This window comes from Procambarus clarkii, chromosome 51 (genome assembly GCF_040958095.1).
Source record: "Procambarus clarkii isolate CNS0578487 chromosome 51, FALCON_Pclarkii_2.0, whole genome shotgun sequence".
NCBI lineage: Eukaryota > Metazoa > Arthropoda > Malacostraca > Decapoda > Cambaridae > Procambarus > Procambarus clarkii.
In genome coordinates, this window is record NC_091200.1 from 20,981,917 (window position 1) to 20,999,268 (window position 17,352).

General features: G+C 41.8%; 1 protein-coding gene across 1 annotated transcript in view; it reads left to right on the forward strand.

Annotated features, from left to right (window-relative positions):
• Window positions 1-7,162: 7,162 nt before the first annotated feature.
• LOC138351809 (serine-aspartate repeat-containing protein I-like) overlaps window positions 7,163-17,352 on the forward strand; it is a 100,606-nt gene continuing 90,416 nt past the window's right edge. Inside the window, exon 1 of the mRNA XM_069303816.1 lies at window positions 7,163-7,259. Within this exon, the coding sequence (XP_069159917.1) occupies window positions 7,163-7,259 (97 nt within the window). The remainder of the gene's footprint in view (window positions 7,260-17,352) is intronic.

The following is a 17,352-nucleotide window of genomic DNA, read 5'->3' on the forward strand; positions in this document are numbered from 1 at the left end:
AAGAAACGACGACGTTTCAGTCCGCCAACGGCTCAGGGACGGACCGAAATGTCGTCTTTTTTTCATTTCCTCATGTGTGGTTTGGTCATCTTTCTTTGATGATTCCAGTAGGATTTCATCCCCATTGCGTGCACCCAGAAAACGGGCGTGCAAGAAATCTAAATCGCTGACTATCACTCATATACACTGACGTACATCGATGTATACTGACGTACATGCACGTGAATTGATCTACACCCACATACACTGGCGGACAAAGACGGTGCAAAAAGGTACAAAATCACTTATTCCTTTCAAGATTTCGAAGGTGTTCATTGGGATTTGATTAACTTTAAGCAGTCCCCGTGGTGTAGTGGTAAGACACTCACCTGGCGTTTCGCGAGCGCTTTGTCCTGGGTTCGTATCCAGGTCGGGGAGGATTTACTGGGCGCAAATGCTTAACTGTAGTCTCTGTTTAACTCAACAGTAAAATGGGTACCTGGTTGTTAAACGATTTGGCGGGTCGTATTCCGGGGAACATGGATTAAGAACTTGGCCAAAACGCTGGACGTGCTAGTGGCTGTACAAGAATATAATAACTCTTATATTTATATATATAAGAGTTATTATATTCTTGTACAGCCACTACAGCCACTTATATATATATATATATATATATATATATATATATATATATATATATATATATATATATATATATATATATATATATATAATTTATTATTTTTATTATTATCATAATGACCTCTAATTATTACATTGAAGATCATTCAAATATAAATTATTATCAATCGATTTTATGGATTGGGTTTCAACGTATATATTTGTGAACAGTTTCGAAAAAACAAAAAACCAGCCAAAATCCTATATGGAAAATCTGACAAATACTTTTCTGTTCCAAGCTCACTTAATAAACCCTTTAACACCCACTCACTTAGTCTTTAAACATGTGCTTAAATATCCACATTAAATTTTGCTCGTGTGTAATAATGATACGTAGCGTTGTAATCCTTAATCTGAAATTCATTTATTATTATTAACATCTTTATTGACAATCTTAATTAATTACAATTTTGCCTAATCTGAGGATTTCAATTAAGCCTTATTAAAGTGAGGATAATGCTGGTATTCACTGTCACGCAGGACAGAGGGTCATACACAAGATAATAGGTCTAAACTGTAGGCAGAAGCACATATATTTCATGGTTACAATCAATGTTTTAATGTATGGATATGTGAAAACAACTTTCAATTGTGCACTGCCACACAAGGGCAGGGATGGGTTCATAAGTGATGCAGCTTAGAAGTAATAGATCAAAATTGTTCTTCATTTTTTAAAATGGACAAGCAAATTTTGGATAAATTGTTAGGATATCGTCCAGAACACCTGAGTCAATGAAATAGTTACACAGTTGGTGGTACAATAGGCCAGGATGTCTAAAGTCTTTTACTGTTTCACATTCAACAATATTGTGTTCTAGTGAGGGCATTAAAGGTTTATCACAAAGTTTACAATCTGAGTATTCTGGTAGTGGCTCAACCTCACTAACCTTCAGATATTGAAGAGTGTCTGGATCTTCGTTGAATTACTGAGGAAATGCGTTGTTGTGACTTAAGTTGAATACTACATATTAAATGTTAACCAGAGATTGGCCAGTGTGATTTCTGGAGAAGAAGGAGGGGGGAGGGGAGGGAATAGAGGGAAGGAAGAATGATGGAGGGAAATAGGGGGATGAGGGAAATAGGAGAATGGAGGAAGGAGGTGGGGAGTTTAGGAGGGTTGTAATCGGGTTATGAGAGAAAAATGGAAGGTAGGTTGGGAGATTGTCTGTGTTCTTCGGAGCGTGGACTGTTGTATGTGCTAGTCTGGATGTACGAAGATTAAGTGCTTTTAACAAGAGAGGGAGAGAGAGAGAGAGAGAGAGAGAGAGAGAGAGAGAGAGAGAGAGAGAGAGAGAGAGAGAGAGAGAGAGAGAGAGAGAGAGAGAGAGAGAGGGAGAGAGAGAGAGAGAGAGAGAGAGAGAGAGAGAGAGAGAGAGAGAGAGAGAGAGGGAGAGAGAGAAACCGTATCAATCCTGGTGAAAGTAACCGCAAAAGAGAACTAAAACAATATTACTTAAAAAAACAGCTAACAGCTAAGTATTCTACACCGTCCCTTAGGCACTATAATATACTAGGCCACCACGTTTCACCAGTACCTAAATATGAGGCTCCAGTGTGGAATCTCCACTTGAGAAACACTAACCAAGCGTGACAAAGACAAGAGGTTGAAGGCACGCATTTGTCCCTAAACTACGAGGAATGACCTACGATGGTAGACTGAAAGAATAAGTCTTCTCCCACGCTGAAAAAGTGAAGGGAAATTGGAGATATGTTTACGATATTTAAAAGCCTTCAAGGCTTTGCAGAAGTAAACGAAACCCAAATGTTTAAAGCATTTACAGTAGCAGGAAGAGAGGGAATGGGTAGAAACTTAAAGGAGCCATACATGTTAAAGAAAAATTCAGCAGTTTGAGAGATATGAGCGAGTGATGTGAGCTAAAAGCTGGGTTAGATTATCTCCTTACATCGTTTCAATAGTAGATATAATAGGAACCTAGAAAGTTTGAAGCCACTTTTATAGACCAGCGGCGACTGTAAGGCGAGGCCTAAGAGTTGAATCTCGACCTGAACGCACCCACAGGCGCTCATGCACTTAACCACACACCTTAATGCATGGCTAATTTGACGCTTTTTGACTGCAACGTATGAATTCTCGTTCCCTCGTCAAATTAAAAGAACCGTAGTATATATACACACAACATCAAACTATTGAGCACGGGCCTTCATTGGTTAGGTAGGTAGGTTAGGTCTCCCTGGAAATACAAACCGAAACTGTCTCTATTTTCCGCATGTTACAACTTGTAATAAAGTTGTTACATCTTGGCTTAACGTGTTTATGACATATTAGAGCGTTGTTACAACTTGCTATATTGGTTGTTATAACTGGTTAGGAGGTGTTAAAACTTGTTCGAACGTTGTACCAACGTCGTAGTTTCGGTGTGTGTTTGGCGGGCTGGGTTCTCAATCACCTCAGTAGTTCACATCACGCCACATTCACACCAACACTTACATACACTAACACGTTCTTCTTCACACTAGAACTAAAATTCGAACTCTTTCACAAACTTAGACACTAATTCTTTCATGCACAACCTCAGATACACCTACACTCCTGCTTACACCATCAATAACACAAAAGCATTGACGGAAATGTTACGAAGTTTCTTGTAGCGCCATTGAAATGAATGAGAAGAGGCAAAAGCAAAAGACTCCGAAAGAAAAAGAGAAAGGAGAGGGGAAAAGAGTGAGAATGACAAATACAATGATAAAGAGAGACTGGTAGGGAAACCACGAAAATGAATGGTCGTGGGATTTTAAGGGAGGAGGGGGAGGGGATCATCACCCATGAGAAGATTTAGTGAGGACAGAGGAGCCAGTGATGAGAAATGGGGGGAGATAAATTGGTGACTTGTGGCTCTGAAAGTTAAAGATAGGTTAGGAGAGGAGAGAGTGAGAAAAAGGTGGAGAGAGAGGGAGGTGAGGAAGAGGGAGAGAGAGAGAGAGAGAGAGAGAGAGAGAGAGAGAGAGAGAGAGAGAGAGAGAGAGAGAGAGAGAGAGAGAGAGAGAGAGAGAGAGAGAGAGAGAGAGAGAGAGAAAGAGAGAGAGAGAGAGAGAGAGAGAGAGAGAGAGAGAGAGAGAGAGAGAGAGAGAGAGAGAGAGAGAGAGAGAGAGAGAGAGAGAGAGAGAGAGAGAGAGAGAGAGAGAGAGAGAGAATGTAGGCAAAACGTCGGAAATGAAGACAACAGATCAATTTGATTACCAAAGTTGCGATAGAAGAAGAATATTCGAACAATGTTTTATTATTTTCGAGGAATATCCGACGGTTTTCAGGATATTCGTTCTGGTGACGCAGTTTCCAGCTACTCATAATTACGAGGGCACCCTAATTAACTTTCAGCAGAGAAAATCACGATATTGTTAGCAAAAGTCCTGATATAATAAATTAAAATCTAGTTATTACTAATGAAGAGTTTGTTTTCGCAAGTGAAAGGCCGGTAATAAGCAGTGAAAGCCTGGTCAGTGGGAGTCCGGTTATGGTCAGTGGGAGTCCAGTTATGGCCAGTGGGTGTCCGGTTATGGGCAGTGGGAGTCCGGTTATGGCCAGTGGTAGTCCGGTTATGGCCAGTGGGGGTCCGGTTATCGCCAAAGTCCGATCGTTACAAGGAAAATCGTTACTGGCAGGACAAATGTTACTGTCCTGGAAAAAATGGTCTGTTGGGAGGGGGAGATAGGGAAGTGTATATTGTGAAAGGGAACAGAGACAGTAGAAAGATATTGCGGAGGAAACACCAAGAAAGTGGGAAGGAAATTAGCCATAAAGTTTCTTAAGTGAAGTCGGCATGTGGCGCTGATTACTGTGGTACGAGTGTGGAACAAAATGCTCCAGTGAAAAGATGAACAATACGAAAAGAATGAGCAAAAGTTGGTTATAAATTAGAGGTGGAGTGAGGAAGAAACGTAGAATGAGTGAGAAAATTAGTTGCATTAGGTAGAGCAGTGGAATGTTAGGTGAAAGAGGGATCATGTAGAGGCACTGTAAAATGCGGTCGGAAAGATAGAATGTCAGAAAAATGAGGAAGATGATAAGTGGAATGATAGTTGAAATAAAGTGGTGTAGCAGACAATGAGATAGAATGAGAAAAAGATTGTGAATGTAAAATAGGTAGAATAAAGAGCTGGCTAGAAGGAAATATAACAGTAACGAGGAGTTCCAGCATAATAAAAATGGACTAAAAAAAATGTCGAGGAGAATGGGAGATGAAATGTGCAGTGGAAGAACAGTATTATAAAACAACAACCTGTTATCATAGTGTTATTGTTGTGGTTTAAGATTCAGCTACTGGAACAAAACCTCCATGTAACACGGGCTTATGGGTAAGCCCGTAAGTGGAGGCTCTTTGGAGCCATTATCAGTATCAGAAGCTGATACTGGAGAGGTGAAGATGGGGTCCGTGGAGGGGCCACGGACCCAAGACTATAAAACTGGTCAGACCAGTGAATGGATGGGTACACACACGTCGCTCACTGCTGAGTGACACAGGAGTCAGATGGGCTGGCCCACAGTCGGCCGGTCTAAGGGATTTATATATGTTCTCATATATAAATAAGTATTATTTATTAAAGTTTGATGTATAGTTAGGTGTCGGTTAGGTGTTTAGGTTCTTTTGGCGATTATTTGTATTTGAAGTAATTGGGTGAAGCATTTACAGAGATGTGATTCGAACACAGAAAGCCAGCAAAGCATTGTTCCAAATATGTTTGAAAGCCATCAGTAATGAGTGGTGTGTAAAGTGTTTTTAATTCATAATCGGGGGAAGGGCCTTGACGACTGTATGGAATGAACATTTGGCCTTTGTTGATGAGAACGGACTGGAAAATAGAGTCGATATTGACGAAAAAATTACCTATTCTCAAGCCATGGGCTTCAACCCATCTGCCGTTTCATCCATGCGCGTTAATATAAGTAATAAATATAAATTATCTAAATTAATAATAATTATATATTTTTAACATATTCCAAGGATAGATTAAGTTACAAATTATGGATACGATATTAGTTATGTATGTTTACGGTATATGAACAAAGCACATTTCGAGTCAAAGCTTCGATCAAAGCAAAAGAGGGAAGCGCTCTTCAAATAAATCTTCGAACGCTATCAGCTGTGAGTTATGTGTGAGTATATTTCATGAATTAGCATTTGTGGAGGGGAAGGGGGACGAATGCTGATGAATGGTGGAGCTTCTTTGCCTTGATAAGACGATTGAGTGCAATGGAGCTTTTTCTATTCATTTATTATGCACCCTCATACCTATTCTGTTGGCAGGGATGTAAAGGTAACAGAGGCACATAATGGGTTCAGGAACTGAACCCAAAAATTCATTTAGCTCAGCTAGTTATATTCTTGATAAGTTAGTTTTTCTGTTTAATTTTTATATCGGTAATGGGCTCGAGAACGTTCACAAGATTAGTCTTTAAGTTAAGCAACTTACATTTGCAGAGAAAAAGTTTTATAATTAGATTTGCTTGTCATATACACCGTCTTGTCCAGAAGCAGCGTTGGAAAGGTTACATTCTCCGGCATTTACGACCTACGGATAACAGACTGGGGATATTTGGATAATATTTCTGGCTGTTAATAATTCTGAGTTAAATATATTGAATTTCCTAAACATTTGTTATAGAGCTGTCTCTAAAGTTATTTATATTTTAGCACTCCATCACAAAATTATTAATATTTTGTGCAAATAATTTCACTGACAAAATTTACATTTGTCCAGGTCTACATCAAAGGTAGTCGTAGAACACTACATAGGGAACAAAGAGCCAAACCTTAACCCCTGCAAACACAACTAGGTGAGTAGGTAATGCAAATTCTCAGCGGTACTTACAACAGCGTTTAAGTCGAGCAGTAGTAACATCAAAGAGTACGCTGATTTTTTAAGGATAATCCATAGATATGTGACTCTTGGTTTGGTGTTGGGCTTCATGCCTATTAAACCCTATATGATTACTAGGACCACCCCATTTGCATCTGACAAAGTAAAAAGTATATTTTAGTTATCCCTGAGTACTCAGGGGTGATTAGGATCACCCTTGAGTACTTTCCGGGTGGATAAGGCATTTAGAAAATGGGATGAGAGAGGGCGTTCTAGGTGGAGAAAGTTGGAGAGGAGTGAAAAGCTATTTGGAGATCGGAACAATGGATGAGATAGAGAGAAAGAGATGAGAGAGAAGGAGGGGAAACTGAGACAAAGGAAGGATTGAGAAAGAGGAAGATAAAGAGACCCACGAAGTCGGGAACGCCTACCAACCCCCAAGTCTAAATATATGAGAATGTCTCACCTAACCTTGCAGGGTGAATGGTCTGGGGGCCGGGACGGTCAGAGACTAGTCTAGGTTAGTTCTAATACTCCGGTGAGATGTGGTCGGGCCGATAGTGAACCCGACCACCATATAGTCTGTGAATGTTTGCTCGACGAGTACCTATTTTTCTTCACTAAAAGCAATAAACGTGAATTCAGTATTATATTTTTTGAGACAGAGAGAGGGAGAGATGCGATGTTTGAAGAGAGGGAAAGAGAAAATGGGAGAAAGAAAGAGACGGAGAAGGAGAGAGGTCGAGGTGAGAGAGGGATGGAGAGTGGGAAGAGGATAGGTGAGAGATGAGGAACATCGGGGGGGGGGGGGGAGTTTTGGGGAGAAGGGTGGAGAAGGTGGAAGAGAGTAGAGATGGAAGAGACTGTAGAGAGGGACAGAAAGAGATGTTGGAGAGGAAAGGAGAGGAGATGGGGTGAGGTGGGATCGAAGGGGGGAAAAAGATAGAGAGGGGGAGAAGAGGGAAAAGAGAGAAGGGTAATAGGGAAACAAAGATGAAAGAGGGGAAGACTAGCAGAGAGGGGGAAAAATGGGGAATTGGGGAAAAAGACCCAAGTGAAGCTGGGTATCCTCCCCCCTGGTAAATTATATGCAATAGATAAAATGTCTGCCTGTTAAAGGCTGGAGGCCAGAAGGTTGGGGCTAGTTTAACCCAATTTTGCAGTGTGAATAGTTTGGCAATAAGGAATGGGACGAACATAGGCAAGTCGGGGTTGGTTGTATGGGTTGTATTAAAATGAGGGTCGGACCCAATAGCAACACCACCTTTCCTCCTCTCCACGAAGGAGAGCGAGAAGTGGAAAGGGAAGGAATAAGAGGAAACGAGTAAAAGGAAAGGAGAAGGAGAGAGGTGGAATCTATGGGGAGAAAGATGGGGAGGTTAGAAGAGGTGGCAACTGGCAAGAGAGGAAGGGAAGGGAGAAGGGCTGAGATGGGACATGAGAGGTTTAGGGTAGAGGGGAAGAGTGACCCGGGCGCCGCCGGGAACCCAATTAGTATTGTATAATTATGGTAAAATTCCAATTTTTTAATGCTTCTTAGGGGGGTCGGCCATCACCCAGACGACTATAGTCTGAGAACGGGTTGCAATTCGCACGAAAACCGACGTTCAATCGACCACGAAATAACCATTTTGTCACCCAAATAATAGCAAATATTCGAAGGTAAACAAATTGATATTTATACTACTGACTCACACTTGCGAATAATTAAATGTCCAATAACTGAACTAAAAAGAATGAAAAAGAAAGACGGTGTGGAATAAGGGAATGAAAGTGAGGAAACCTGAAACAAAAAAACGAACACTGGAACGAAAGAGTGGAATAAGGGAACGGAAAAGTGTACTAAGGAGAGGAAAGAATGGATCACTGAAACGAAGGAATGGAATAAGGGACAGAAAGAGTGGAACACTGCAACCAAAGAGTGGAACACTGCAACAAAAGAGTGGAACACTGCAACCAAAGAGTGGAACACTGCAACCAAAGAGTGGAACACTGCAACCAAAGATTAGAACACTGCAACCAAAGAGCGGAACACTGCAACCAAAGAGTGGAACACTGCAACCAAAGAGTGGAACACTGCAACCAAAGACTAGAACACTGCAACGAAAGAGTGGAACACTAGGACGAGAGAAAGAGAGAGAGAGGGCTGAAAAGTGAAATGATAGAGAAGGAACACTGCAACGAAAGAGTGGAACACTGCAACCAAAGAGCGGAACACTGCAATCAAAGAGCTGAACACTCCAACCAAAGAGCGGAACACTGCAACCAAAGAGCGGAACACTGCAACCAAAGAGCGGAACACTGCAATCAAAGAGCGGAACACTAGGACGAGAGAGAGACAGAGGGCTGAAAAGTGAGATGATAGAGGGGGAACACTGGGATGAAAAGGGGAAATATTACGATGATGAAATAATCCTTTAAGCTTTATAAGAAAAAGATTGGATAAATTCTGTTCATTGAGAGAGAAGAGGATGAAGGGAGGAGAGATATTAACAAATTTCAGAGTAACCATTTTGAGTATTATATTGAGTGATTTCAATTTCAAAGTCTTTCTTTATTATGCTCATACCCATCCCGTGGGTATGGGCATAATACCCATCCCGTGGGTATGGGCATAATACCCATCCCGTGGGTATGGGCATAATACCCATCCCGTGGACGGTATGGTTGCTCATACCCATCCCGTGGACGGTGGTGGAGAGGATTATAGAGGCACATAATCGGTTCAGGAATTATTGAGTGAATGAGAAGGTTTGCCACATTTTTTGTCTATGAAAATGTAAATGAATCACTCATGTTTAAAGACTTTATCATGAAAAAAATGAAGGATAATTTTTTAAGATCACACGCGTAAAGAAAGAACAGTTAATTAAGCGACGTGTAAAGCTATTATCAAAGGTCGATCCATCTGGTTGGGCCGAGAGGCACGACCGCCTCTCTTCTTGCAGGGTCGCCGTTCGATCTCCGATCATCCATGTGATTAGAAACGGGTCCTTCATTCTGTCCGTGGAATGTCCTCATACCCATACCATGTGCTATGTACCCATTTTCTTGCTAGATACCTATCCTCATGCCCCAAGCACGGGAAGGTCTCATGTCCACTATGTGATCTGTTACGTCAACTGGCACTCTGACAGAATAGTTAATATAACGGAAGAATGGTATGTATATGAGGTGATTGACTCTGAAATCAGAGTCAGAGAATATATGACTTTGTGTGAGTAGTGTACCTGTGTGTGTGTGTGTGTGTGTGTGTGTGTGTGTGTGTGTGTGTGTGTGTGTGTGTGTGTGTTGGAGCTCGTGTGCGTGCATGCGCATGCATATCTTGGGCATATAAGATGAAAGGAAGGAACTGCAGTGGATCAATACTGTGCCGGGTACTTGGGAGAGAATTGTGAGAAAGTATAATATGATTGACATTCGGAGTAAGAGACAGAGATAAAGAGAACGAGAGGGTGAAAGTGACAACAAAAATGGCGTAAATGACACAGAAAAAGTTCGTGTGTAGGAGAGAGATAAAATGAAGGAAAGAGAGAGAGAGAGAGAGAGAGAGAGAGAGAGAGAGAGAGAGAGAGAGAGAGAGAGAGAGAGAGAGAGAGAGAGAGAGAGAGAGAGAGAGAGAGAGAGAGAGAGAGAGAGAGACAGAGAGAGACAGAGAGAGAGAGGGAGAGAAAGACAGAGAGAGAGGGATTTATAAATTCAGAGAGGCAGAAGACTCTGAGAAGGCATGGCAACAATGCAGGTACTTCAAACAATGCCAAGAGGCACCGAGAGTCAAAGAGGAGGGTGTTTGTGTATATGAATACGCTCTCCAGAACGAGGGAGAGCGCCGGGTAAACATTGTACCAGGCAAGGTACTAACCTACTCCTTTTTGTTCCTTTTGCTTCCTAAAAAATTATAATTTACGTCATTCCCATCACTGGTAATTGTGATGACATAATTTTATGGATGGAGAGAGAGAGAGAGAGGGAGAGAGAGAGAGAGAGAGAGAGAGAGAGAGAGAGAGAGAGAGAGAGAGAGAGAGAGAGAGAGAGAGAGAGTGACTTTATAATGATATCAATACCGATTCGTTAACATAACAGGCGTAAACTCCAACACACACACTCACACATACACACATACACACACACACACACACACACACACACACACACACACACACACACACACACACACACACACACACACACACACACACACACACACACACACAAAGGGGGCCTGAGTGAACTGTGCTCGGGATTCGTAGTCCTAAGGGTCTGGGTTCGATCCCCGGTGGAGGCGAAAACAATTGGGGCAGAGTTTCTTTGTCCCTGATGCACCAGTTCACTTAGCAGTAAACAGGTACCTGGGAATTAGACAGCTGCTACGCGTGCTTCCTGGGGGTGTGAATGTGAAAAATAATAATAACCAGTTGATGAGTTGACAGATGTGAGGCGGGCCCAAAGAGCCGGAGCTCATCCCCCTGCAAACACAACTAGGTGAGTACAACTAGGTGAGTCCATCCACACACTCATACACGCGCACACACTCACACACACACACACACACACACACACACAGGCCTCGTGTGTGGTTATCACACACAGGCCTTAGGGACACACACAGGCCTTAGGGGCCTCGTAGCCTGGTGGATTGCGCGCAGGATTCGTAATTCTGTGGGGCGGGTTCGATTCCCGCACGAGGCAGAAACAAATGGGCAAAGTTTCTTTCACCCTGAATGCCCCTGTTACCTAGCAGTAAATAGGTACCTGGGAGTTAGTAAGCTGTCACGGGCTGCTTCCTTGGGTGTGTGTGTGGAAAAAATAAAAAAAAAGTTAGTAAACAGTTGATTGACAGTTGAGAGGCGGGCCGAAAGAGCAAAGCTCAACCCCCGCAAAAACACAACTAGTAAACACAACTAGTAAACACACACACACACACACACACACACACACACACACACACACACACACACACACACACACACACACACACACACACACACACACATGCACACATGTAGAAAAATGGCAAACGAAGCCAGATGGTGCAGGCGGTGCGCCAGTGATCGAGTTATTGGCCGTAATATTGACGGATGGAGGACGGTAAGGAAGAACGTAGAATAACGGAGTGAAAAGGAGTGGAGCTAGGTAGAAGGAAATATAATGATTATTGTGGGAAATACTTGGTTGAGAGAGAGAGAGAGAGAGAGAGAGAGAGAGAGAGAGAGAGAGAGAGAGAGAGAGAGAGAGAGAGAGAGAGAGAGAGAGAGAGAGAGAGAGAGAGAGAGAGAGAGAGAGAGAGAGATAGAGAGAGAGATATGAAGAACACGAAGCTCAGAAATTTTTTAAGACAAGGAATATAGCAGATAAGATATATATAGAAACCAAATAAAAGGTAGCTTTAAAAGTAGGTTGAATAGGTAAAGAAGTATCAATGGTAATCGTGGCAGTACTAGTAGTACTAATAGTAGTAGTAGTAGTAGTAGTAGTAAAAGAAGTAGAATAATTAGTTGTGGCTCTACGAGTACTAGCAACAGCAGCAGCAGCACAAATAGTACCAATATAATAAGCAGAGTAATGCAGGAGCAGTAGAGAGAGTGAGCCACGAAACAGCACAAGAAACATTCCAGCAGACAACACCCAATCAGCTCACTTCGGCAACAGTTTGTCTCTTGTTGCTTCAGAATCCGGCCGCATCCACTTAATTTTCCCCCACCTTGCAAAATACCCTAAGTCCTAACCTAAGCAGAAACGAACCAACCCAAGCAACCCAACTAACCTATTCTACCCAAACATGGTAAACGTGGGATATTTGTGAGGCGCTACTTTTCATAGTCATTGTAACTTGTACGTTTGGAGGGGAGTATAATGTATAAAATTAGACGTATTTGGGACGACGACGGGTTAGGAACACAGCAAAAGAGAAGACTCATTTCTTTCCTTTACCCTTTTCCTCTTTGTCCCTGTTTTCTTCATTATATTATTTCCTATCTTTTTTTTCTTATTTTCTCTTTTCATCGTCACCCCTACTTCTTTCTTCGTGAATCTCTTACTCCTATTCTTCCAAACTCTCATTTTTCTTACTTCTATTCTTCCAATCTCTCCTTTTCTTACTTCTTTTCTTAATATATCTCACCATTTTCTTACTCCTATTCTTCCAATCTCTCCATTTTATTACTCATGTTCTTCCAATCTCTCAAGTTTCTTTACCTCACACTCTTCTTCTCAACGCCAAGAGTTGTTGCAATCTGTTGCAATCACAATTAGGAGCCTCCCCACCGAAGTGGCTCAGTGTTTCTTCACGGAAATCTTTAACACGATTAGATCCCGTAATGTTGTTCTTCTAGTTACGCTTTTTAGCCTGAATATACGAGCTACAGCAAACACATGAAACCCCTTATCTCCCGGTCTCTGAAACTCCGTCATGGGTATACGAAGCTTCGAAATGAAGAGGGATTCGCTGTTTCATTCAGTAATTTATGAACTTGGATATGACTGGTGAAGTTAGAAGCGTAGGGACAGTTGCACAAGGATACGCAGTTAACTTTGCAGGTGTGGAGGTGTGGTTAACGCTGCAGGTGTGGAGACGCAGTTATTTCTGCCTACGCGGCCACGCACGAAGATATCGAAGCTTGACCTATTCATTATTATTATTATGAAATATTTAACTGGAAACGTTAGCTCAGGTTCATTATGGAACTTGTTAACAAATCTCATTATGCAAGCACGCCTGTAATATACCGAAACAAATTCTCCAAAAGTCTAATCAGGAATAGATTTTGTCCCCCAATAAACATCGTGCTATATTGCAAAGAATTTTCTTGGTTAGTTGCAAAGATATCAATGGAGCGCCTTCATTTCAGGTACGTACATGCTTGCACGCGCGCGAGCTCACACATACACACACACAGGCACACACACACACACACACACACACACACACACACACACACACACACACACACACACACACACACACACACACACACACACACACACACACACAGGCACACACACACACACACACACACACACACACACACACATACACTATTTTAGTGCAATATCTAAACGTATCTCTAGTTGGACTGGGAGAATCTCTGTCCAAAGTTGAAGGCACGATCCTTGAAGCCTCACCCAAATTGACGGGGAAAGTGGTCTGGGGTACGGGATATGCAAAGGCAGGTCGGGTTAAATCATTTAAGAAATATTTAGAATTAGAAATATCCATGGGTCATTTTCATAGTATTTCACGACCTTAAATGGTCGTGAAATACTATGAAATACTTAATATAGGGTGAAGTTACCGTGGACTTGTTACTGTTACGAAAAAAATAATTTAGCAAAGAAGTTCAAGGAAGGAAAAGCTATAAGTTCCATACCATTGTTTCAGTGCTTTTTAAGGGGGGGGGGGGGGGTTGCAGGGAGGGTGGAAAAAGGGGAGAGCTAGATAGATTGCTGGATAGAGAGGTACGTAGAGATAGGGACAGATAGAGATAGCGACAGAGATAGAGAGAGGGGTGGAGAGCGCCAAGCCATTACGATTATATAGCACTTGCAATTGATCAGGATAAGGATTTGGGATAGGACGGGGGAAGGAATGGTGCCCAAAAAATTTGACGGTCGGGTTGATAAAACGCTGTCACTGGGCTCACCAAGTCTCGAATATGCCTCAATAGTCTGACAGAGCAAGTATTTTTCCAGTATACCCACGTTTACTGTTAAAACAATAACGAGCAAAATCTGAACAGATAGCGACTGTGATATGCGGTAAAATTTATTGTAAAACCTCCAGAAGTTGGCTGATAAATAAACGTTAACTTAAACAAATTGAAAGTCATGAGACTAAGTTCAGTTGTGAAAATTCTTATACTACAATACAGATTCAAAGCTAGAAAACTTCTGCATAAATATAATTACAAATACCTGCCGTAAGTAATTTAAAATTTTATGCCAAATGCACACATTTGCCGAATAATTTAGACTGCGAATATTTAACTGGCAAAGGTCCGTATGACATATATCGAACATAGACAAATTTTGCCTTCAGAGCAATTTATACAACGTACAAGAGACATGCACATGAATATGCAGCTTTGGTATAATAACTTCTGAATGAAAATGCATAAAAAAACAAAACTATATGATTATTAAAAAAAAAAAAAGACAAGGCTCGTTCCTAAATTGATAGAAATGAGTTATGAGAAAATAACTGAGTACACTGAACGTTCCCCCACTGAGAGGAAGAAACAATATGAGACATGATAACGATATACCGTATGACATTCCGAAGATAATTTTACACAATAGGTACAAAACTAATGTTAAAAGAGAGCAAGAACAAAACAATTAGACAGATGGTTACAGAGTTGTAACTATCTTAATAACCTGAAGTATGAAGAATAAGCAATTGTCATTGTATTTAATTAATAATATTTAGAAAAGCCAAAGCACTACATTAAGTTATATGTAGGAGGTGCACGTGCGCGCGCGAGCGCCCCGGGAGTTAAGGTTAAGGGTGGATCTAACCAAGGGTAGCCAATTTCAATCAATTATCATTATCCAATCAAGGGGCCTCTATAGAACAGACATACACAATATTAGGTAACATTAATTGGTCAATGGATCCCTGAGGACGGCTTCGCAATCCCTTTGTTGACTGGACGAAGGTGATTGGGCGGGGTCCGTGTTTAATTGACCATCGTGATTGCGTGATTGATGACAAGGAATGTATGGTTCTTGCTCCTCTCTCTCTCTCTCTCTCTCTCGTCTCTCTCTCTCTCTCTCTCTCTCTCTCTCTCTCTCTCTCTCTCTCTCTCTCTCTCTCTCTCTCTCTCTCTCTCTGTCTCTGTCTCTGTCTCTCTCTCTCTGTCTCTCTCTCTGTCTCTCTCTCTGTCTCTCTCTCTCTCTCTCTCTCTCTCTCTCTCTCTCTCTCTCTCTCTCTCTTTCCTCTCCTCTCTCTCTCTCTCTCTCTCTCTCTCTCTCTCTCTCTCTCTCTCTCTCTCTCTCTCTCTCTCTCTATTAAACCAAAGATCTCCCTCCCTCATTCCTTACCTCAACGCTTCATTGTGTCTTAATAATCCTTGGCCTCAATATGCCATCTTTATATTAATTATCAGATTAAAATTAAAAACATGCAATATAACCCGGAGTTATTGTTAGTGACTTTTTTTCTTAATTTTAAGCCGTTTCTAGACCGTCTTTTTAACTCGTGTGACCTCATCAGAGGGTATGACTGGAAGGGAGATATATTAAGAGCCTCTTGTGTGTTTGTTTTCTTACATGTATGTGTTTACGAAGATTGATAACTAGCTCTAGGGCTCCGCCACACAGTAGCTGTACCTGTTGTGTGTATCCATTCCTTAACACTGTATTACTTGGTCATGAAGTTGTCAGTGATGATGATGTCTATGACCTGTGTGTGTGTGTGTGTGTGTGTGTGTGTGTGTGTGTGTGTGTGTGTGTGTGTGTACGTACATGCCTGCGTGTATGTATTTTTGCGCTTGAACGTAACCTATAACTAAGAACCAATATATAAACATTTTGACAGCCAAACAAGCAGTTAAGAAGCGAAATTCAGCTTTTAATCTCTAAGACACTTAAATCTGACGATATGTCTAAAATTCTGGTGACACGGGCGGTGCCTCTGAAGATATGTCGAGTCAACTGGGCAGAAGAGTTATGATAAGATGGAGACAAATTGAGGACAGGACACGTCTTTGGCGAGGGACCCAGACAGTGACTGATGTCGGTAAGGGAACGAGGCATTGAAGGATTCCTCCCTCCCTATCTCCCTCATTTTCTATTCCCCTCCACCTCCCTTCTTCCCTGCCTTCCTCCCTTTGAGTTTTCCTTTGTCCCTTAAGTTTTGTTTTTTCCTTAATTTTCTTGCCCTTTTTTACATACTTCCTCACCTCATATTGCTTATCCTTGAGATGCCAATTTATATCTTATTAATTATAAAGTATATTTGGGATTCCACTCACACAGGCATCACAATAGTGTGATATATCAAATGAAAAAATCGAGAAGAGTCGTGATGAGGGTTCGAACCTACGTTTTACCACGTCGTGACGCAGTCGATTAAGGCGCATCTGGGATCATCCCGGACGTAGGCTCGAACCCTCATCATGGCCCTTGTGGATTTGTTATATTGGGATTCTTGTCTTCATCTGGTTCATCTTGTACTTCGTTTGGACATTCCCAGACCCAAATTGTTACCTAGCAGTAAAATAGGTACCTGGGTGTTAGTCAGCTGTCACGGGCTGCTTCCTGGGGATGGAGGTCTGGTCGAGGACCGGGCCGCGGGGACACTAAAAAAAAACGAAATCATCTCAAGATAAACCTCAATATAACCCGCATAACCTTTAAGGTCCTCCAGTGCTCTGTCCATCTTCATCCCAAGCACACCGTACTCCAGCCTCCCAGCATCTGGCCCAAGGGTCCCTAGCCATGCTGTGCCATCTCGATTCTGATCGAACTATTTCACTTCTTCCGTTCATTTTGGCATGTTCTGCTTTGTAATATCTCACACTATGCAGCTACGCTCCACAATAGAGTTATTTTGGCTATTCTGTTCCATTGGGAATGATCCGCTTTCATTCAGCTTTCGCCCGGTGCTCCCTTAAGCGAGAGATATTTGTCTCACAAAGCATCAACCGGAGTTCTGTTTACATATTGGATATCCTCCTGGCACTCTCCTGATGCTTCTGTTCGCTCTGTGACCTGTTCTCGGCGACGTTGTGTTCTTAATCTCGTGGTGTTCTGTCCTGTTCCCGGAGTGACCTGTTCTCGTGGAGTGTCCTTAATATTGTCCTCTCCATCATATATCCATCTTCATTTTATCAGAAAACATTTCCAGATTTACTATTTATCAGCTATATATTT